The sequence below is a fragment of the Nothobranchius furzeri genome, chromosome 8 (genome assembly GCF_043380555.1).
Source record: "Nothobranchius furzeri strain GRZ-AD chromosome 8, NfurGRZ-RIMD1, whole genome shotgun sequence".
Taxonomy (NCBI): Eukaryota; Metazoa; Chordata; class Actinopteri; order Cyprinodontiformes; family Nothobranchiidae; genus Nothobranchius; species Nothobranchius furzeri.
Genome location: NC_091748.1, coordinates 53,531,969 through 53,556,632, shown reverse-complemented (window position 1 = coordinate 53,556,632; position 24,664 = coordinate 53,531,969). Strand labels below are relative to the sequence as shown.

Below are 24,664 nucleotides of genomic sequence, written 5' to 3'. Positions count from 1 at the left end.
CACTGATTCTGCCATACTTAAATTACTGTGTAGAAATCTGGGGAACTGCATATAGAACATATACACAACCTTTGTTTTGCAGAAAAAAGCAATGAGAATTATAGACAACACTCGTAGTACAGCTCCATCTAATCCATTATTTATAAAATATAAAGTAATTAAATTTCATGATTTGGTCAACTAGAGAATATTGCATATAATGTATAAAGCAAATAAAGGTACATTGCCAAAGAATATTCAGCATATATTTGAAAAGAGAGATAGCAGTTATTCATTGAAGGGATTTGAAATCTTCAAAAAACCTAGATTTAGAACAAGAATGAAGGAAATGAGTATATCTGTGAATGGTGTGAAGTTGTGGAATTGCCTGGACAGAGAATGGAAAGAGTCAAGAACTCTAAAAGTGTTCAGTCTACACATTAAATCACGTGTGTTGAGTGGATATGACAACGGACAATTGATGTGGACATAATAATTAACAAATGTGAACAGTTACGGGACTGAAAGAACTGGTGAGGGACTGCACAAATATAAATTGATATTTAAGTTTAAAAAGGGGGTAGAAATAATAAGATTTTTCTTCTATCTGCTCCCTTTCATTCAAATATATATTGTGTTTTCATGAATATTGTTTAGTGTCTGTTGTGTTATTTTTTATTGAATGAAATAAAGATAATTAAAAAAAAATATATCAGGATCAAGACTGCAATTCTTCAAATCAGCTTGGGGCGTTCTTCTTCTGAAGGCTGTAGTCATAAAATAACACCAGCTTCCAGGCCACTTCTCCAGGTCTCTGTTGCAGGAGCAGGGGTTCAGATCCATCACCGCACTTCCGTCTCAAACGATCTGTTAGAGGAACAAAATAGCTCAGCTGGCTCATTATTTGAGCAGCACCAATTTAGTCATCATACAAGGGCTTCCTGTTGTGCCATCCAGGTTTTCCAAAAATCTGGCCCCAAAATTATTCAGGCATGAGTGCTAAATGGTTGTTAAGAACAATCTCTTTGGGCATTTGCCTGACTACTTCCTCCCTATTTATCTGTTTTCACGTGTTTTCGTGTGTTTTCGCATCTGGACGACATTCCCTCCCACTTACTAGCTCAACATTAAAAATGCTACAAAAAAGAAAAAAAAAACACAACCTAAAAATCAAGTTAAACATGGAAAATAAAGGGAAAAAAGATCAGCAAACATGGAAAGAAATTTTGTTTGAAATTATTTCTTTATGAAAATTTTCCTCAACTCTTATCACTTCTAAACAGATGAGCCCTGCTGCTGAACTGTTCAAATTCCAGTGGAAACTAATGCCGCGATAACCAAGTTCGGTTTAATATTGTCTCCCAACAAAGTGCGCGGGAAGCCTGATTCTCCTTCACTGTCTCGTTGAATCATATGGATTTAATTTCAACCATTTACGTTGTTCTGCTCTTTGCTGTGGTTGCCACGGGGCAGTTGGAAGTGGGCAGATTAGACGCACATGTTCCTCTCATCCGTAACCGTGGCACTCTGCTGCACCGCCTCCTCTCTGTACAGATCCTGAAGTGTTGATGGTTTTCCTCCTTGGTCAGGGCAGAGAAAAGCACCTTGTTACAACTTACTCCTCTAAATTTCTGTTCGAAATACTTATAGTTTCATAAAACCTCCTTTCTGCCCCGCAGCCCTTCACTGTGTCCGTCAGGTTTGGCAGAATGTTTGCTGCCAAAATGGTTGCTACTGTCAAGGAAAGACGACATTTCCCTTTTTTACTAAGAACGTGTGTAACAGTGCAGTTTCAGACTTCAATGGTAGGATGAGGTGTTTCTGAAGAAGCTGTTTGAGTAAACTACTTTTTGAATAGGTACAATTCTAATGTCCAACCCCATTTCTTTAGCCGTCAAAAACAAAGCTACAGCTGCGGGACAGCGGTGGCGCTAATGCACCACTTTGTTTTTGCCAACCACCGGCGAGAAAAAGTGGACGTAATAACACGCCTCGTCCAATCATATTAACCAAGCTTCAGCAATCCTCGCTGAGCCTGCCATGGAGCAGGTTTGTCCTCCAGCATGGGTTACCATGGTGAATGGGAGGGGCTTCAGGTTAGACATGTTCATGGAACCAAATTAGGGGAGATTAAAGCCAGGATTTTCAGAGTGAGCCTGGTTTTTGGGTTTAGCTCGCTTCGTGGAACAGCCCTCAGAACCTGACTCTACTTCTTAAAAACATATGCAAAAAACTAGAGCCGACCTGCCTAAAGTAATGGACCCTAACCCGCTCCCATGTATTTTAGACCTCATATGATTATATGTTACAAAGTCACCAATATTTTTCAACAACTGGGCATATAAACATTTATTTTCATCAACGTTTCGATGGATGTTTCCAGAAATTAGTGATAAAAATACATTTGTCTCTTCAATTTAACTATAAAGAGATGATTTTTCTTAGTTTTTCTTTGCTAGCACCCATCCTCTTCTGTCATCCTTTGACTCTAAAAACCAGATGGCTGTTGCACATCTCAGCAGAAGCCACATTTCTCCTAGCACCCGTCCATAGCGGATGACTGTTCCTGCCGTGCTCAGCTCCCGCAGGTTGCTAATGACTCAGCTCCTTGCGTGGAGAGTCCTACACTGCTGCCTTTCAGGACTGAGTCTGTTTGGTCAGTCACGAGTAATTTCCCATGAAGGCCTCAGGTGTGACGCACCACCTCAGGTCCTACCAGGTCCATAATCTGTCTGTTGTGATCAGCTGCCCATGCACGATTCCAAGCCTCTCTCACTCCGATCAGCCAAGTCAGGACCCTGCTGTCATCCCTAATGTTTCCTGAGCTTCTGAGTGACCCAGTCAGAGCTCAGGTGGTGCCAGACAGGACTGAAATCCCTCCAGAACGCCAACGCCACTCCCCTCATGTGGCAGCCTTCTGACCGAGGGTATTTAGAAGAAAAACTAAACATGTTAAGAGCAATTAATGTGATTAGTGCTGTTTAAAGTGTTTTTATGGGTAAATCAAAGAGAAAAGTCAATCATCTCTAGGCTATACCACTTTAAACTGTGTGTATTTTCTACACTAGTTAAAATTTAAGTCAACTTCTTATGGATGATTGACAATTTCTTAATGAATTGATTATTTAGGGAGGCTTTCATCATTAGATTTACCATTGGTGATCAAAAAATATGACTTAATTTAAACTTCATTGTGTACAAATTCTTAAAATAAAAATTAAAAAGTTTCTGAAATAAGGTCATTTAAAGCATGTGCATGTGTGTGTGTGTGTGTGTGTGTGTGTGTGTGTGTGTGTGTGTGTGTGTGTGCAGGGTTTTCTGGGTAATATGAGGTGCCTTTATGTGTCTCAGCAGCCAAGAAGAGCTCATGCTCAGGTGCCCTGCACATCGCGTTCCCACTAATTAAATGCCTGTCACGAATAACACGGTTTCCTCCACGGATGTCAAACTGTAATTTTAAGCTTTAATTTATGCTTCAGAAGGCAGATCAGTCCCTACACAAATACACATTTATGGACTTTTAATGACAACCAAAGCAGAATGCTCAGCACTTAAATCCACCAGTCGTCGTACATCTTTTCAATGGGGACAGTTATGTGAATGTTATTTCTGTTTTAGTTACATTAGCTAATTCTGCCATTGTTTGCCATCTAACACATTAGAATATTTTCATTTTACTTTATTCTGCAATCAATCTAACATTTTTATAGCACACCTTTTTTAAAGACCAAGTGATTTACAGTAGATAGATAAACACAAAATAATTGTAACAAACAGAAAAAAAACACATTCAATATCATTAAAAACAATTAAATTAATGAGGATACACCAAATAATAACATTAAATAGTAAAATGCATTAAGCCTGAAAACACGATTAAAAAAATTATTATCAGAAAAGTGTTTTAAATAAAATGAAAGTTTCTCTAAATTTTATTTAAAGTGATCAGTAGTTTTAACTTTAGGTATGAAGAATGGAAAGAAAAATGCATAATTCATTTAACCAAAAATCATTTATTTAATTAAATTTACTTATTTAATTATATATTTTTATTTGATTAACTCTAAATAATTGTTTTAAGTTCCTTGTTTTTCATTTTCTTTGCAAGATTCTCATTTGAAAAGTACATTTTTAGACATTTTGAGAAAAGATTGTTTGGTTCTTTTATTTTGAATAGCCTTATTCTGTGATGTCACTTCCTTCTTCTCCAATCTGTTCGGAGCTGTAATGGAGGGAGTTGTAGAATAAAACTGCGTCAGCTGGGCTGACCCTGAACATCTGAGCCATTCGTCATTTACCCAGTGCAGAATTTGGTGGTCTGGGCGAAGCCGTGTGGCGAGTCCGGTTTCAAGTAGATTAAAAGAATGATAACTGACCCAAAGTGCTTTTCACTACAGTCATTAATCCATTCACACGCTGATGAGGATGAACTACAATGTAGCCACAGCTGCCCTGGGGATGCACAGAAGTAAGGGTGCTGTACGCGGGTGCCTCCGGTCCCCCCCGCCACCACTGTCACATTGAGAGGACTGGAGGGTCATCATATGAATAAATGACCCACACTTGTATAGCACCTTTCAGAGTCAGAGAACTCCAAAACACTTTACACTACAGTGTATCATACATCCATTCACACACACACAGTCACACGCTGATGGTGATGAGCTACGATGTAGCCACAGCTGCCTTGGGGCACACTGACAGAGACGAGGCGTCCGAATACTGGCGTTACCGGTTCCTCCGACCACCACCAGTAGGCTAGGTGGTCAGATGGGCCACCTAGCCTGCTGGTGGTGTAAGTGTCTTGCCCAAGGACACAATTCAATTCAATTCAATTCAAGTTTATTTATATAGCGCCAAATCACGACAAGAGTTATCACAATGCACTTCACATAGTAAACATCCCAATACAGGTCAGTTCATTAAGCCAATCAGAAAAAAGTTTACTATATAAGGCAGTGGTTCCTAACCTGGGGGTCCCGACCCCCACAAGGGGGCGCCAAAGCTTCTCAGTGGGTCGCCAGGACCTTTCCACTTTAAGGGATTAAAACTTAATTTATTACTTGTTTATAGCCTACATTTTGCTCACATTTTTTTTCATGAGTGAAAAGTTTACTGATATTAAGACAGGAAATAATTAGTGCAGAAAAAGTAACACACTTTTAAGAACATTTTGCTCAGCTCACTGTTTTAATTTCAAGTGTCAAAAGTTCATTAAAGATAGGACTGGTTGATTAATCACAGCCTTTACAGTAAATAATCTAGTATAAACAGTAATATACACTTTAAGTACATTTTGCTCAGTGTATTTTTTATGTGTCAAACGTTTATTGAAAGGAATGATTGATTTATCAGTGTTTACAAGAAACAATGTGTTCAGAGAAGTAATACAAACTGTCAAGCACATTATGCTCTGTTTGGTTTTGTTAATGACTTTGTTCTGTACTGGAGCCTACTATTACTGTTATCTATTGCATATTAAAATGTGCTTGAATAATTTTATCATTTCTTAATAATGTTTGTACTGGAAGAGAGAATGGGAGGGGGTCATCAAAAATTTGACTGGTAAAAAAGGGGTCCCTTGGGAAAAAGGTTGGGAACCACTGATATAAGGAATCCAGCAAACTGCATCGAGTCACTGACTAGTGTCAGTTAGGGCCTGCACGACTTTATTTTTTTAAAAGTCGACAGTCAAGTACTGAAAGTCGAGTCGACTTCGACTAGTCGTTGATGACGTCATACACCTGAAGCGGCGGCGGGGGAGGGGGGGGGGGGTCGGTCGGTAGGTTCGCTGGAGTTTTTGACAATTAAAATTGCGCCCACATTTTCTAAGTTAACACATCTCTTTTAACAACGGTAGTTTGTGCATCCTACTCCAGTCCTCCCCCCTCCCCCTGCGCAGCAGCAACAAACTGATGCGCCTGCAGCCTCTCGGAGTTCCTGCTGCTCTAAACATTAAAGTAATTATTTCATTTTCTGTTCCTCACTTCTGATTACCTTCAAAGGTATTTGTTTGTTGCAACCACCAGGTACAAAAACGAATTTGTTTTTATTTGACTATTTTTCTGTCCTGCCTGTTTATTATCTTCCTGCATCTCATCTCAATCCTAAAGAGAAACTGCTACCTGGGTTCATATATATTCACCTCATGAGTTACCTTTGAACTGCAGTTCTAAAAGATCTACCGACTGCAAAAACAGCGGAGTGCCGCTGCTCACCGGCCGACTACAACGAGACCGTTTTTGCTGCAGAGTTCGTGCTGGAGCGGAGATAGTGGAATCTTGGGGGTGTGTCACCGCAGGACAACAGGTGATGCACCTCGCTCCCAGCAGCGAAATGCATCAGGCACAAATAAAAGACAGAACGCATGAAAGGAAATGAGCCGACATGAACGACCGCGTGTTTAATTTGTTTTTAAGGTGGTGACACCTGATTTGGCAGTGCTCAGGACGCAGATGTCTGGAGCGCCGCGTCAGCGATCAGAGCTTTGCATGCGCAAACTGGTGGGGGTGAGGGGAAGGTAAAATTGCAAGAGGGAAAAGGTCACAGTTTGGTTAAATGTCCGTTTTACCGCCGGTGTCGGTACCGACATGCACAGCGCTGTCGCCTCTGCCTTGATCCAGATGCGCAGGGGCTCGTCACCTGCTGTCTTTTCCGATGACTGCATCTTGTCAGTCATTATCACGTGACAGCGACTAGTCGATGACAGGCATAAAAAGTGACTACAGAGCCGTGAAGTTGACTAGTCGACTAGTCGACTAGTTCGTACAACCCCTAGTGTCAGTGACTTTACAGCAATCCTCGTACTAGCAAGCATTTAGCGACAGTGGAGGACAGCAGCCTTCTTTGTCCAGAGCCGGGATCAAACCTGCAATCTTCTGATTACTGGACAACCCGCTCCTCCTCCTGAGCTCCTGCCCTGTTCATGTACAAGGCAAAAATCAGGTCAATAGGGAATGTAAATAATCTATTTTATTTAGTTGAAAGAATTATGATGTTTGCTGTTTCTGGTGGGTTTTTCTAGGGATAGCCTATAAAGCCTATAAAGAAAATATAGTTATGTTCATTTAGTTTCCTTTATTATTTTTTAGATACTTTGTTTTTGTAAAGTGAAAACTTTTTTTTTCTTTAAGACGGGGTAAATAATCTATAGGTGTGGTTAAATAAGTCTGTACTTCTCCATAACTATGATTGAATTGTCACATGAGTGAATATTTTCCTACTAAAATCTCTGTGCTAAAGCTCATCAGCGTTCTCTGAGCACAGTAAGACTCATCCACTGAGCCACGCCGCAGACGCCGACTAAAACGGTCAACCAAAACGGCTCCACCATGACAGGCTAAGGTTTCGCACATATTAAATGGTGCCTCTGTGAATAAAAGGCTCTGCCTGAGTGAACGAAGGAGACCAGAGATGAGTACTGAGCCCAGATGGAGCTGAAGGCCCGTTAGAAGAATGGTGTCTCTCTTGCTCGCTGTCTTCTTAGCTGTAACCCGACCTGTTGTCAGCAGGACCCACTAAAGTTCAGCGTACAATGGACAGTAGAAACTACAGGCCTTCTGCAGGAAGATGTGGATAAAACTATATTAGTGATGTTATTTTTAAGATCTTTGCTGATATTTATGGTGAAACATCTGAGTTTGAATCAAGCTGAATCGTTGTCTTCTTTTTTGTTGGCGTTTCTTGACAGTTTTGCTAAATCAACAAAGTAAACACCCCTTTCACTCCCAAAATCCTCATTAATCTGGAAGTTGTCTCATTAAACGTTATGCTTGTGTGATTTTGCAGAAAATAAGCAACAGCTACAGTTAAAGGAGAGCCTCTTCCACCATTCGGCAGCTTTTTATTTGACTGCTTTGTTTCCCTTTTAAGAACAGAAGCAGACACTAGAGAAGCCTCATGAATGATTCACACGCTGGCAAATCTGTGGTGTTCATTGGCTGAGTGCTTGGGATCAGATGAGCCGAGCCGGGTCAGATATGAGCTTGCTTACAGGCGCTGGCACTTGTCAGTCTTAATGCACTGTAAACAGCAGAAACACTCATGAACCCTGCTCGAAACAGCACACTCCAGTTTCCACCTGCAATTAAGGTGACAGCCCTGAAGCGGGTGGACATTGTCGCGCGATGCTGATGTGGTGGCAACAAAGGTTTTTGGATTGTAATTTAAGAGCTGTGGAAACACAAAACTCTGGAGGAAATCAAAGCATAAAACCCAAACACATTCATGTTCACCAGCGTTCCACAAACTTATTTTCCATGTTTAACGTCATTTGTTCACTGTGTCCCTCCTTTGTAGTTCGAGGGTTGCAGCAAAGCGTTTTCTCGTCTGGAGAACCTGAAGATCCACCTGAGGAGCCACACGGGCGAGAAGCCGTACCTGTGCCAGCACCCGGGCTGCCAGAAAGCTTTCAGCAACTCCAGCGACCGAGCCAAGCATCAGCGAACTCACCTGGACACGGTCAGAACAGCTTCTGCTCTCTCACCTCACAACATTTCACCTGACAGGATTTACGTTTCTACTGATGCAAAAGATAAAACGTAGAGTAAGAAATTTAAAAATTTCAACGAAAATCTGAAGTAGCTTGCAGGTAATTCTATATATTCCTATATGAGTTTTGGTTCATATCTGGTTTATGCTTTAGACCAGGGGTGTCAAACTCATTTTAGCTCAGGAGCCACATTGAGGGAAATCTAGTCCCAAGTGGGCCGGACCGGTAAATTAAAAAAATAAACTTCAGATTGTTTTCTTTGTTTTAATACAATCAATATAAAACAAGGCTGGAGCCTGAGGACAGTGTAGTACAAGTACAACACCTGAAGTGTACTTGAAAATTTGAAAAAAAAAAAATCAACAAATAAAAAAACATTCCTTAGTGATTCAAAGAGCTTACAGATCACATGGCAAGATCAGTTTCATGCAGCACTTAAAGTATATTTGACTCATTTTACTTTACATCTTTTAGCTTTCACCAGCACATCAATATCAGGAGTCACATCCTGAGTGGCGGCCAACTTCAGGATGTGATTCCAGTTCTTGTGTGAGCCTTGAGCGCAGCTTTGTTTTATTTATACTCGTTACAGAGGAAACTTGCTCACAATGATACGTTTATTTTCACTCTACATTGTAAAGTATGAAAATAAAGTTTACACAACCATCTCGCGGGCCGGATTTAACCTGCTTGCGGGCCGGATCCGGCCCGTGGGCCGCATATTTGACACCCCTGCTTTAGACTGAATTGCCAATCTTCTCTACCTATTTCCACCTTTAGACAGTGTTGGTTTAATTTCCTCATGAGCCGCAGTGGGGCATTTTCACTCGCCCAGCAGCAACACACAACAGATCGTTTAATGAGCGGAGCCATCGAGCCAAGCTACTCTTTGAGCCTAAACGAACTTGGATCTGAGCTGTGAGCTCACACACAGCTTTGCCTGTTTTTCTAGACATTTGAAATAAGAAGGAAAGATTGAGTCAGCCTTCACTTCTATTGGTTTGTTGCTATAAGTCCAACAGTTCATCACCCACTTCACCCACAGAGAGGAACAGGTTTTTACCCAACTATGTGCTTGTTATTTGAGCAGTTAGATTATTTTTATTTTGATAGCAAAAAAATGGTTTTAAACTTTGTTTTGTGTGTTTTTACTTTTTTTCCACCACGATAGTCAAAATAAACACTCGTTCACTAGTACATCAAAAAGGGAGGAAAATAAAATAAACAAAATAAAATAAAATAAGAGACATACATGCATTGCAAGAGGTAACTCGATCATATCATAATATAAATCCAGGATTTCCTCTGAATCAAATGCCATAATATAACTGGTGCATAAAATCAAAATTACACTATAATAGGGTTTCCCCTCATAAGCAGATTAGTGCATTAATATGTGAAAACAATGGAAGTTCTGTTCACTATCAAAATTTCACAACCTTAACTTTTTATTTACACATTTGATATCGACGGGAGCTGTACACCGATTGGATGTAATTTAACAGCCAAACATTTCATGGCTTGTCCAAGGTGTGGACCACTGAAAAAACAATTTTAAATGAATATTTCTGATTATAGCAGTCACTCTGAGTTGTTCATGCAGGCTGAACATGAGAAGAATCTCCTGCATTAGCTTCTGATAGAAAATGAAACGCTAGGATCTCAAAAGCCTGACGATGTGTCATCAACAATAAGGATTAAAAGGTTTAACATTAAATCAATGGGGTTTTTTCCCATTCAGAGTTGTTTTGTGAGCCTTTAAAAAGTTCAAATTAAATACCAGAAGCAGCTAAATATAAAGTGTGTACATTTTTACAGAAACACTCAGTTTTAGGCTCTACTCGACTCAGAAGCAGCTCTGGATTTGTATTCCTCTTTAATTCCAGTTTCTGTTTGACATTTGGAGTTTAACTTGGCAGAACAATGTTCAAAGAGAACACCGGGGGACAGAAAGGGCAGAGATAAGATGTTCCTCCTATGCTTTAATGAGGAATTTCTGAAAGAAATTTGTGGGAATAATTTCCTACTTTTCTAAGCATTTTCTATCCAAAGATACTGACTCAAAATAAAGACTCAAAAAGCCTTTACAACGCCTAACCCTAACCCACAACCAGACATGTCATAAAACACTTCTTTTCCTCTTCATTTCAGGAACATTTTAGTCATGAACACATTACTGATGATGTAATATCAGATAAATGGGGATTCAGAACAGTAAAAGAATCCGAACATGCACTTAAAATTATCAGTACATGGGATGTTATCTATTGGAGTCGCAGGCGCACACAAAGTAAAATGCACTGAAATGTTACTTTAACTATAAAAAAAAACATTTGCTTAGTTTACAGCTGCTTAAGTATATACAACTTTGAAATGCTAGTCCAGTAAGAAAATATCTTAGTACTTTGTACTAGTTGTTTATGCAACTTTAAGTGCATTTTACTTTGTAAGTAGTAGTTGATCTGAAACATGGGTACCTATAGTACTGTGTATTATTTTAAGTGCAATCGGTTTGCATGCTTTTCTCAAGTAAGTGGAACGAATCAGATTTTACAGTGTGAGAAAGTCAGCTTTGTGTTTTAAAAGAGTTTCCTGTGTTGACATTTTCTGTAACTGATGTCCTTTTCTATTATTTCTTCTCGCTCTTCCTTTTTACTTCAAATTATGAATCCGTCTCAGCTAAAAGGTAGGACTTTGTCTTTATTTCAGGTTTCCTATCTCCAGTACGTTCGTTTAATCCTTTTATTGCTTACATTTGGGGTATTTTTTTTTTGGGTGTCTCTGTTCCTTCAGAGTTTAAATTCCTTAAAGCTAAAACCTGCTGTGAAACCTGTTGTCTGTCCTCACAGAAACCGTATGCATGTCAGATCTCTGGCTGCACCAAGCGTTACACAGACCCCAGTTCTCTACGCAAACATGTCAAGGTCCACTCAGCCAAGGAGCAACAGGTGCATCGAAAGGTGAGACACTGTAACAGTGGGTGAAAGTAAAATTAAGTATATAATGCATTAAACGCTAGCTGACAAGCATAACCTGGTCGGCGAGGGGCTGAACCTACACTCAGAAGACTCAGACATATATTTATTTATATATATATTGTAATGATTTAATTTACATCTATTTAATACGCCATAAGATATGAGATTCCATAGAAAATATGAAATCAATCTTATGGATCTTTGGATAACTTAAACCAGAAGATTGGAACTTTTTATTGCAGGGATTATGTAACCACTTTGTATTAACTAGGAGAAGAGAGAGTCACCTTTAAAGCGTTTAAGAAGATTTATTTCTAAACAATTTTAAACAAGACTAACTCTAAAATCTAAGTGATGAATGGATCTTGGTGTGAATGAGACGTGAGATGGATGGTGTATGTGTGAGTGATGTGGTCATCAGAACTCTCGTATCCGGAGAAGCAAGTCTGAGTGGGAAGTGATGTTTTGCTCTTAAGCTATGATCGGAGTTTCATAAACACATGAGGCGCCATTTTGATGCTCCACACATACCCTTAGGATGAGACCTCCGTACAGATCCAGAATGCCAGGTCCTCGGACCCCCCTTTCGGTGCCGGAGCCGATGAAACAGCGTCAGCAGTACGACAGACTAGTCTTTGGATTGTCTCCAGGTAAAAAGCAACAGTTGGCTGACAGCGTCAGATGGACCCTGAGGGTCAATGAGTTCAGCTTTTATTCTGAAAGGAACCCTTGCTTGGTTGGTAAAGTGCAACAGATTTTATCCAGCTTGTTGGTTCTTTGCTTAAAAAGGAAGTCCGGGTGGCCGGTTCGATACTTCTCTTAGAATGCGGTTAACTGAACTAAGATGGTGTGGGGACTGGTTTTATTAATCTGGATGTTTTGATTTACGGTCGAATCAAAGTTTGACAGATTTGTTAACACCACAGAGACTATGCCACGCCTCAGAAAGGAAGGTTCCGATTGGATGAGAAAGATAAAATGTGTCATGTGGCTTATATTATGTGGCATTAAGTAGCTTAAAACCTACATTTCCCAGCAGGCATTTTATCAATAGGGATCCTGTATATGCTATGTTTAATTGTTTTTTGGTGTTCTTTTATTGTTTCATTTCTGCTGCTTCATCATTTAGCCACTGATGTTAAGGTTTTATGTCATATCTTTTGTCATAACCTCTATTTTATCTCCATGGTTTTATCTTTTTTTCTTTCACGTAAAGCACTTTGGTCACCTTCCATGTTATGGAAAGTGCTATAAATAAACTTGATTGATTGATTGATTGATTGCTAGACTTTTGCATCCGTCCCTGTGTTGATCTTTTAACCTAGTTTGTGTAATCTCTCCTTCTCTGATGCACGTTATCCACACAGCTGGTGTGGGCATTTTAGAAGCAGGGAGACATCACTGAGAATCATTTCCACAGCAATAGATCAGATCAACCACGTTTCATCATGTTTATGGTCAAAAGCCTATTCTCTCCCTGAGTGGAAGTTGGTAAATAACAGGGAGAAAGAGCTCATTGTTGTGGAAATGGGCTGGATAGTGGCAGGCTGGATGATGTGTTCCTTTGCTTTGCATCGTAAAGGGAAACACATGTGTGCTTGTAGCATTGTTAATAAGCTGTAGCACAGAATACCCCAGTGGCCAGATGTTATGGACAAATGTCAAACAAACGCTCTGAGTCCACTCTTGGAGTTGGCCCAGAAAAGAAAACTGTTAAGAGTGTCACACAGAGCCTCAATTACATGTGATGAATGCTTTGCAGGACGGCTGATAATAATCCCCAGCAGGACTCGAACATACACATTTACTGACATGAAGCATCTCAGTGTGTGAAATCAAACAATGATGATGCCAGCTGTGAAAAAGTGGGCATGACTCTCGTTGCATCGATGGCAACAGCAGAAGACGCTGTGCGCAAATCAGAAACAATTGTTCTTTTAGTTGATGCAAATAAAGAATGTTTCCAACCATGGATGGGAAATGTGGAACAGATTTTTGTGGAGTACCCGAGACTGTAAATGAAGAAAACTTTTAAATTTTTGAAAATTGGGATAGGGAGCAAAGTTTGGTGGTTTTATATGTCTAAAAAATATGTGTGATAATTAATAATCCAAATTTTACAAAATCCTGTGAGGCCTTTTTTACCTTTAGCTTTGACTTTTGGTGACAAATTACTACAACGTTCCTAAAGGAGTTTCCAAAATATCTTGAACTGTTCACAACGGTTTTCTCAGTTTTGTGCTGCTGAAATATTGAACATTTGCAAGGAGAAAGAAATTGTAGAACACATCAGGAAACTGTCTCCTCATAGATTTTGACAACTTTGAGAAAACTTTAAAGTGACAGTGTGTAGTTTCCCTTGCGATAGGGGGCACTATACCTAAATCACTGCTAGAAATCATTATTTTTCTGTTCAAGTAAGATCTTACCAACAGATAGCCATTAGGGTCAAAAATCCATGGGAGTGCAACTTCCAGCAAAATAACAAGAACATCAGATTCCCTTTCATCACTTGCAATGAGTAAAAAGGTAAAAATGTAAAATAAAAATCATTATTTATGCTGAAAAATTTGTATCCATTTGTTACAAATCAGTAAATGCATTCTGTCCTCATGGGCTTCCGTAGAAGGAAACATGACATCCAGTATGGCGTCGCCCAGAGACTTAAACCCGCTCAGGTTAAATTTTATGAAACTGCCTATATTTTTCAACAATAGGGTATCTTTTAATTCACTTACAACAACATTTCAATAGATATTTCCAGAGATTAATTGTAAAAACTACACATTGTCACTTTAAGATGGGTTAGTGATTGAAGAGTAAATTAAAAAGGGGTGATTGAAAACAAGTGGAGATGTAATTAAGATATAGTTAGGATACTTTAAATGAATTCCAGCAACATTTTTTGATGATAGTTGCTTTTTGATGGCAATTTTTCGACAAGTCCTATGGCCAGGTCATTCATCAAACTTCTCTCAGATACCAAAACCACCAATTGAGTTTGACCCCAAGAAAACATTTGAATATTTTCTTGCTTTTCTTGATGTATTTTGTATAGTACATCATATTAACAGCACATTTCATCTGGTATTGTGGTAGGTCAAGGGTCCCTGGAACAAATGAATGTAGGTGAATGAGTCTATAAAAGCTATTTTCTAATCCGCTTTGCCTTACGCCCTGAATCACACTGTATGTTGTACTTCAATTTAAAAGAAAAATTATTATGTGTGTTTCAACTACGTCCGTCACATAATTTAAGACTGGTTAGCTTGTAAAAATCCGTAATTAAAATGACTACAAAATCAGACATCACATTTATGACGTCACTGCAGAATCTCTTCTCCTCCAGCGTAGCTGCCACTTATCGCATCACCAGATTTATAGTGGTTTTCTCCACCTTCTTTTGTCCTGGAAGAAGAATTGGAAGCTTGTTAAACTAATCTCCTCTTCTCCGTGTCTGGTTTGAGAACGTCAATTAGTTAAATTTGTAGTCCATTGTGCATTTTCATACAAAACCTAAAATTGCTGTTTGCCGCTGTTCAAAAATAAGCACTTTCTTGGCATCGTGTGTCTTTAAAATTCACAGACATCATGATCTATGGCACATAACAAACGGGATGAGGAAATAGCTTTTATCCTCCCATAGACTCCCATTCATTGGGCTGTTGTGGACCCATGGTCCGGAAGAAGATGGGTGTGACCTAACCTCCCTATAGGCTTCATCTGAGCATCCCAACGTTGTTGGATGTGACGTGAATTTCATAAAATGGTAAATGGCCTGTATTTGATATAGCACCTTCTACAGTCCTGGAACCCCCCCCCCCCAAGGGGCTTTACAACACAATCAGTCATTCACCCATTCACATGCTGGTGGGAATGAGCAAGGAATTAGCCACAGTGGCCCTGGGGCGCACTGACAGAGGCGAGGCTGCCGAGCGTTGGCGCCACCAGTCCGTCCGACCACCACCAACAGGCAAGGGGGGTTAAATGTCTTGCCCAAGGACACAAAGACAGTGACAGACTGAGTGGGGCTCGAACCTGCAACCTTACGATTATGGGGCGAGCAATTAACTCCTGTGTCACCATCACCCCAAAATAAATAATCAATTAAAGTAGCCAGGCTCAAACTCGTTGTTCCTCCTGACCAGTAGATTTCCAAGAACCGCCCAACATACAGGACGACCCATTGATGGCAGTAATATTTCTCTTTTCTCCAGTTATAATTCTCTTTGGCTGTATTGCATTACATAGCTGGTTTAAATTAACTTTATTTCTGCCTACATCAGATAATCCACCTCAGAGATGTCCAAGTCTATCTCCTGACCTTTGAAGCTAATTCTACTGAAGACAGGAATATATGTGGTTGTTGGACGGCCCTGGTGTGTGTACCGTCGGCGGCTACAATGTTTTATTACAGAAATGTTCACTCCTGTTTGCGTTGCAGGTCAGTTGTTGTACAGGCTTTCGCCAGCTCTCTCTGATTTTCTCAGGCTTAAGTTTCATCCTTGTGCTGTGTTGTAAAACTTCCAGCTAAAATGTGTCTTCAGTTGTCCTCGTTACTGTTGGCAGCAAGAGAAACAGAAGCAATCTTAGGTTGGCTCTGAGTTGGTATGGTGATAATTTACCCACAATGCCCAAGGCCAGTGCATGACTCAGAGTGGAGCAACACGATCTTTCTATTTACTCCGCTTTATTTACAAAAAGTCTTATTTTCTTTTAACATTAACATCATAATCGCATTACAGCACAAAGAGAAAACTGAAAAACAATGAAGAATCTGACCTGCAAAGCTGAAACTATGTTTTGTTCTTAACGCGGTGAACATTGAGTTATGAGGAGAATTTTCTTTGTTCTTTTGTGAAAAATTTGTTTGTATCTGTTGGTGTGTTTTCTCAGCTGTGGCCGGGCCCTCATCTGGAGCAGGATGTCCTGAGTGACTGTCTGTCCTTGCAGCAGATGCAGAACTCTGCATCCTCACAGCAGCTCTACAACGGCAAAGACGTTCGCTGTCCTGCACTTGGTCCAGACATCTTCACAGGTGAACTCAAGAATTGCACACAGCGAAAACGCCTTCTTCTCATTGCTGGGTTTGTTGCATCCACGTCACTAAATGCAGATAGGGGTACAGAAGTAGCCGACGCTGCACAGAACCCCATTTACTCTGTTGACGGGAAATTAAAATGCATTGAAAAAAAGAAAGAAGGGAGAACACATCCAAGATGTCTTTCTATCTGTATTTGTCATTGTGTTAATTTATCCTTAAAAAGTCACTCATCCAGGAAGTACATTCAACAGTATGCAACCACGTATAAAGCGCTTTCAGTTATCCAGTGTGATAAATACTGCTATGTTAGCTGAGATCTTTTCCTGTTTGTAGGAAATTCCTGATCCAGTTCCATGATGTCACTCTGAACTTTACACTAAACCTGAGAGCTCTGCTAAAACCACATCCTCTACACACAAAATCAGTCTGAATACATACAACCCACGTTCATCTAGAACCTAGTATGGAATCACATCACAGCCACCCTCTCTCCTTATGAGGCCACACACACACACACACACACACACACACACACACTTGTATTTATATCTTTGTGTGAACCTCCGTTGATTCCATTCATTTCATTGACTTCCCTATGCCTAACCCTAACCCTAACCTAAACTAACACTCAGAAAATATTGTGAACCCTGGCCTCTTTTTATTTAATTTCATTAAAAACAATTTTTTGACCCATTTTTATGTTTATATATATATTATTTCTGACTGCAGCCCTGTCTGTGACCACAGGTTGGTATATCCTCTGGTTCAGACAATGGCATAAAGTAAAATAAATATTAGGTAACTTAAGATAGCATTCATTCATCACAACTGTAGGTACATTTCTACCAGCATTATGAAGATCAATAAACCAGGTAATAATAATAGCTAAATTTAAGACGGATGAAATATGCCTTCTTCTTCCGGCTCTTGGAGAGTACAGGCGCTTTTTTCCTCCTCTCCTCCCTATCTTATCCCAAGGCTCTTTGTCTGTCTTTGGGTGTACAGCGCTTCTGCATTTTTTCTGGAAACTAGAAATTACTAAAATGGACCTGGTCAGTTGGTCCCTCAACACAATTGACAACATTTTTTCAACGATGAGAATGGGAGATGGGGCTCCCAGGTGCCCCTCTGGGACAGAGCCAGTTGGGTATATCATGGACTCCTGGAAACAGTGGAACTTGATCTGCCTCTCCCAACTGTCTGTAGAGGATTCTGAAGACATCTGGATATTTGTGGTGTTGGTGTCAGGTTTCTTGCATTTCGGCCTGAGAGGTTACCTGGCTTACCGGAAAATTAATGACCTGTCAAGGAATACTGGCTCAATCCCGGAGCTCAGGGATGGATTGCACCGTGCTGTGAATGCACAAACTCATATGATTGTCGAGATGAGTCGTAAGCTTGGAACTTTGGCTGAGATTCAGACTCTGGCACAGAAGGTTGATGCCATCAAGGATAGAGTTGACAGATCAGCATGGATTGGGATAGATTAATTACGTCATTATTGGATTTAGAGGGGCTGAGGACCAACAGAACTTTAAGACAGAGAGGAAATTATCTCTGTCTGTCCCCAAAACAAGTTCTTATCTGAATCTGGTGCCCTTGAGCCTGTGAGGCTGAAGTGAATACTCCCCCTCAGAAGAAATGTGGAATGCTGCCATTGCCATGGCAACTCTGTCTCCCTATCCCAGCCTGGGTGGGACTGCGACCGGTGAAGGCCATTGAATCGTTTCCAGGAGTCACTGTGCTTTCTAAACCCAACTAACTCCCTTCCCTGTCCAAATGGAGGTGACGAGTGCTGCTTATGGCGGCTGCATGCACTGATGTGTGGAGAGTCCTCTACCCTACCTCCCCACCTAATGGACTCTTTGTCTGTTGCATTTCTGTCTGAGGTGTTTTTTGCATAGCAAAGCTGCCCTCCCTGTGGAGGGTAACTCTGAAGTGCCATGTTTTTCCTCCACCTGACTCAATCCTCATATAGACCCTCTGATCTCTATTAAGGTAGCGCGACTCGGGTTGCGAATGACCACAGTCACCAATTCTTGTCATGTGTCTATGCCTATGTATGTATGTCTGATCTCAGAATTGTGTGTACTGATACTCTAATTTTCTTCTGGGATTAATAAAGTATCTTTGAATTGAATTGAATAAAAATTCTGCTGCTGCTTGGATCCCTGACTGTAATGCACATAGCTTGCAATATAAAGAAGGACAACACTTGTCCCCCTCCTGCTAGGCTGTGTGACTGCAATAACCTGTCCTGTGGGACCCTCACCATGAAACTCTCATGTGCATGCTGTCTCTGGAGGAGCAGATAGGAAACACGATTTCCAGTAACTTAAAATGAACCAAAGCTTCCTCCCAGTTTCTCTTTAAGTTTAATTTAACATCAGTTTATCATCATGAAACAAAAGAATAAAGTGGAACAAGAACTTCTATCTTCTATTTACTGTAACTCTCCTTTTAACTTCTCCGTGTCCCTAAATAAAAGAGACAGAATACGCTGCAGCCGCTGTCACTGACCCCGCTTCCTCCCCAAGACCGGACCTCCCGACATCACAGCACTCGGTCTGCCTGTGCGCTTCCAGGAGAAATAATAATGAAATTATGAAATTAATAATTCGTGTTTGGAGGAGCGTCCTCCGATCTTCTCTCTCTCTCTCTCTCTCTCTCTCTCTCTCTCTCTCTCTCTCTCTCTCTCTCTCTCTCTCTCTCTCTCTCAGTCGCTGATCGAGCGAGCAGAGCGCACACACACACACACAAACACACACACACACACACACACACACACACAGACTAATCAAATGTTAACAAAAGCTCTGATGATAAAATCCATCCAGCTGTGTGATGCAAGCAGAAACTCACAGGTAGATGGATGTGGACTCTTGCCAACAATCAAAAAACTGATCCCAGTCATCTCCATGACTGCGAGTTGGAGCCACACCGGGGATAGCCATTTACATGTTAGCATGACGCGGCAGAGCCAGCCAATGAGCTCGAAGGCGGATCTAAGGAAAAATAGGCTTCAGCTTGAGGTGGCTGTCTTCTGCATGGTCCTAGTGCCTGACCTGTATCCAAGTAATAAAATCTGACAGAAGACAAGGAAAAGGGTGCTTTGGGCACTCTGAACAAAAGGGGGAGGTGCTCAAGAGAGGAGGGGTACCCAGAGTAGTTTCTGCTCGTTAAGTAACAATAGACAGCTACAGCTTATAAGCTTGACTCTCCCATATTCCAGTTAGAAGTGACAAAACTCCTCGGATGAGAAGTGAAACGTCTTCAAGAAACCCAAGTCCAGTAGCCTTCATTTAAACCCTTTTGGATAGTGTGTTATACGTTATTATGTTAAAATGTATCTTTACATTTAACCAGCTAGGTTTAGTGGGTACAGTTCACATAACTTGGTTAAGCAAACTCAGCATTGCATTTCTGAGTGTAGATTGATTACAACTATCTAACGAACAAGTGAGATGCCCTGCAGAGATGCTAAGCCTCTGGCTCAACTTGCTTCTGAATGATGAACACGGCCTGCGAGACTCTTTTATTCTTTCCTTCCTTTTTATCTGACTGGATTATTCTCTTGCCTTTAAATAGTTTCACACACTTAAGGAGCCCAGTCAAAAAGTGCTACTCAGCCCCGGGGGCAGCAGGTTTTAGGTTAGCATTCACGAGTTTCACATTAAGAGCTCATAGGGTGCATGAATGAACCGGGGCGAAGTAGGCAGGCATCCAATCATTAACACTCGTAAAGCAAAAAGTGAGTCACGCTTCCAGTCAGAGCTAACTTGTTTTCCTCTTTCCTGCTTATAGGTCTGCTCTTATTCACACGTGTGCCATACGACTTACGAGAACCCCCCTTCCTGTTTTATAGAGCGTGATTAGAGGTTTCCTGATCAACCCGATTAGCTCAGAGCTTTACACATTCCTGCTGTTATTCTTATTGGTTGATAAACCGCTCCTTCCTGTTCAGAAAACTTTTGATTCACAAACATCGTCATGGGAAAACTCATCCACACACTCATACTGTACACCAAAGCGCCCCCCCCCCCCCCCCCCCCAACATGCCAAACAGCAACTAGTTATAAAATTGAGGCAATCACAGTCATTATTTGTTGATCGATCGCTTTGGCTGTGTGGTAGCAGATGTTGGGGCTAAAGGGGAAAACATTTAAGCTCTGTGATTGATGATTTGGGGATAATGAATCACGCTTGTAACCATTTTGGAGCGCTGTCACACCGAGCCTCGGCATGCTTCTACTTGAGAACAGTTGAAAAAGCAGGAGCACTTTTCTAGTCTCCTCCAGTCTCCTTGTCTTGTTCCAGGTTCGCTGCCACAGACGCTCAGCGTCCTTTTCAAAGCTGGAAAAGGAGTTAGAACATAAACTGAGCAGAGGATGTGAAAAAAGTGAATTTACACTAATATGAGAGAAAGAGATGATCAAAAGGAGTCTCTTCTAACACAATTTGATGTCAGCAATGTGAAGTTCTTGAATGAATAAGCCTCTGGAGCAACATTTCTTTAAAAGCTGCAGGAATATAGCCACAGGAAAAATGTTGTTTTTGAAAGGTTAGACACGTTGGAGAAAGATTTGTAGAGTAGAAATGTCCAAGAAAATCTCTGAAGAATGGTAGCTGTATCTACAAAGTGGTGAGAAGCCAAAAAGCACTTTTGTGAAAACACGCTTAAGCAAAAATGGTCAACATTTGTGGGTTCCAACATCTGTGGTTTATACTTCAATCGGAACACCTTTGGGTCTAAAACCAGAGGCCAAAGGAAACAACTTGTCACTCTGGGATTTTAACAAGCTGTTTCCTTAAAACTCAAAAGAAAATTTATTTAAAAAAATGAGAAGTTTCTACATTAAAGGGGTAAAAAAAGGCAAACAAGCGACAAAAACAACCTTCATATATATATATATATATATATATATATATATATATATATATATATATATATATATATATATACACAACAGGTTCTGGTCATAAAATTAGAATATCAAGAAAAAGTTGATTTATTTCAGTAATGCCATTCAAAAAGTGAAACTTGTGTATTAGATTAATTCATTACACACAGATTGATTTATTGTGTATGTCTATTTCTTTTGATGTTGATTATAACTGATGACTAATGAAAATCCCAAATTCAGTATCTCAGAAAATTAGAACATCAATTAAGACAAATACAAAAAAAAGTAATTTTAGAAATGCAGACAACTGAAGTGTTTGAACATGAAAAGTATGAGCATGTACAGCACTTAGTATTTAGTTGGGGTTTCCTTTGGCCTGGATTACTGCAGCAATGCAGCGTGGCATGGAGTCTATCAGTCTGTGGCACTGCTCAGGTGTTATAAGAGACCATGTTGCTCTGGTAGTGGCCTTCAGCTCTTCTGAATTGTTGGGTCTGGCGTATTACATCTTCCTCTTCACAGAACCACATAGATTTTCTGTGGGGTTAAGAACAGTCACAATCAAGAACACTGAAACCATGGTCCTTAAACCAGGTACTGGTAGCTTTGGCACTGTGTGCAGATGCCAAGTCCTGTTGGAAAAGGAAATCTGTATCTCCATAAATTTAGTCGGTAGCAGAAAACATGAAGTGCTCTAAAACTTCCTGGTAGATGACTGCGTTGACCTCAGACCTTAGAAAATACAATGGACCAACTCCAGCAGATGACATGGCACCCCAAACCATCACTGACTGTGGAAACTTTACACACTGAACCTCAAGCAGCATGGATTCTGTCTCTCCTCTCTTCATCCAGACTGTGGTACCTTGATTTCCAAAGGAAATGCAAAATTTATTTTGATCAGCCAACATTGGACCACTCAGCAGCAGTCTTGTCCTATGTGTCTTTAGCCCAGTCAAGACACATCTGACACTGTCTCTTGTTCAAGAGTGATTTGACACAAGAAAGGTGACAGCTGAAACCTGTTGCATACGTCTGTGTGTGGTGGTTCATGAAGCACTGACTCCAGCTGCAGTCCCACTTTGTGAATCCCCCCCCCCACACACACACACACATACACACACACACATTTGTGAATGGGTTTGTTTCATTTTCCTCTCCAGGGTGTGATTATCTTTATTACTGTAAACTTCAACAGAGCTCTGTGAGCAGCCAGCCTCTTTGGCAATGACCGTTTGTCTCCTAGTGTAAGGTGTCAATGGTCGTCTTTTGGACAACTGTCAAGTCAATAATCTTCCCCATGATTGTGTAGTCTACAGAACTAGACTGAGAGACCATTTAAAGGCTTTTGTGGGTATTTTGAGTTAATTAGCTGATTAGAATGGCTCCAGGGAGCTTCAATATTGAACCTTTTTACAATATTTTAATATTCTGAGATACTGAATCAGTTCTAATCATCAAAATGAAATAAATAAACGTTTGAAATAAATCAGTCTGTGTGTAATGAATAAATCTAAATAAAAGTTTCACTTTTTGAATGGAATTACTGAAATACATCAGCTTTGTCATGATGTTCTAATTATATGACCAGCACCTGTGTTTGTTTAGTGTCTTCTAGAGTCCTACAACACCCCAAGGCACAACACAATCAGTCATTTACCCATTCACACACACATTCATTCAGCTAGTGATGATGAGCTGCATTATAGCCACAGCTGCCCTGGGGCACACTGATGGATGAATATTTGCATCATTCAAACACCTGCAACCTTTTAGTTTGTTACTAAGACAAAGACAATCCAAGCCAGTCCCTGTGGCAGCACATATAATACATCCACAACAGCAAAAGAACTCTTGATAGGATAAAGGCTGCCAAAACAAAATCTTGTCACCACGAAATGGTTTTTCATTTGTTCAAAAGAAAATTGGCCCTCGAGTTCATTTGGCACTTTCACCAGATATTTGTTTGTCTTTCAGGGCTATACCCTGGCTCCAGCACCCCCCACCACGGCACTCCGGTGGAGCTCCTGTCCCCCACCAATAACTCCACGTCTGTCACTGACCTGCCCCCCCGGCAACACCGGATGGACCAGGACCTCTCCCCGCTGGCTGCCATGGACGGCGTAAGAGACGGGTGAGTTTTCCCCGCCGTGCAGATGCAGAGGTCTGTCACACTCGCGCCGATGGTCGGGGTGACAGAGAAGGGTAGGGTGGGAAAAAAGTAAATGAGTCAGCAGGGTGGGAAGTGCCTTTTCTGATTAATCAGAGGAAAAATCCTCTAAATAATAATTGTTGTTTCTGATTCCAAAACTTTCACACAGATCAGTCGGTTAAAATCATTTTCTTTGTTTTCACAGAAAAAAAAATCTAATTCATGTCAGGTTAACTGAACTTTTGCCTTTGTTACATTAAAGCTGTATACGAAAGTATTCTCACAAACAGAAAGTCTTTAACACAATCCTGCTTACATGTTTACCTAACCTCCGTCACACGTTTCACCTGCTTGTTGAGCATCGTTTTATCATTTTGAATCCAGGACGAACCCTCTTAGCTCATGCTGAAACAAGCCTTGTTTTCCAGCTGGACTCTTGAAAGAAAGTGAACTTTTAAACCTTTGAAACGTCCCTCTAAGGAATCGGGTCAGTAGCGGTCACGGTGACACATGACCGACTCTGCTTTGGCCGGATGTGAAGCACACTTTTAATGAGAGTAAACTGTCAAAACAGTGCAAGAGCATCGTTCTTGATTTTTCTTTAAACCCAGAAAATAAAGCCAGATAATGCTTAATGTTCTGTTTTGTTGCTGTTACTTGTGTTTTATTGACCCTTTTGTGCTGGTTTTGGTCACAAAAAAACAAACAATATTTATTATACCACCATAAAAGATGACAGGTGCTTTTGAACATTGTAAAAACAAGAACATGTGGAGATGGTCTTTTAGTTTTTCTACACTTAATGCAAAAAATAGTTTCAACTTTTAGAAAACCCACAAATTCAATTTGTTCAATAGAGAACATACAGAACCTGCAGCTTTCGGCATCTTCAGCTGTTGCTAAAGGACACTGGAGCAGGGTCTTGCATGTGTGTGTGTGTGTGTGTGTGTGTGTGTGTGTGTGTGTGTGTGTGTGTGTGTGTGTGTGTGTGTGTGTGTGTGTGTGTGTGTGTGTGAGACGCACAGCATGTTTCGTATTAGTGTTGATGATTTCCCCAGAGAGCCGACACATGAGCCAGAGAGCTTGAGTGTTGTCAGGAGGCTGAGTGTGTCCCGT

General features: G+C 40.6%; 1 protein-coding gene across 1 annotated transcript in view; it reads left to right on the top strand.

Moving 5' to 3' along the window:
* LOC107393251 (zinc finger protein GLIS1) overlaps nt 1-24,664 on the top strand; it is a 91,086-nt gene that overhangs the window by 54,014 nt on the left and 12,408 nt on the right. The window contains exons 5-8 of the mRNA XM_015971491.3: nt 8,278-8,439; nt 11,320-11,430; nt 16,345-16,486; nt 23,374-23,530. Coding sequence (XP_015826977.3) covers nt 8,278-8,439; nt 11,320-11,430; nt 16,345-16,486; nt 23,374-23,530 — 572 coding nt within the window. The remainder of the gene's footprint in view (nt 1-8,277; nt 8,440-11,319; nt 11,431-16,344; nt 16,487-23,373; nt 23,531-24,664) is intronic.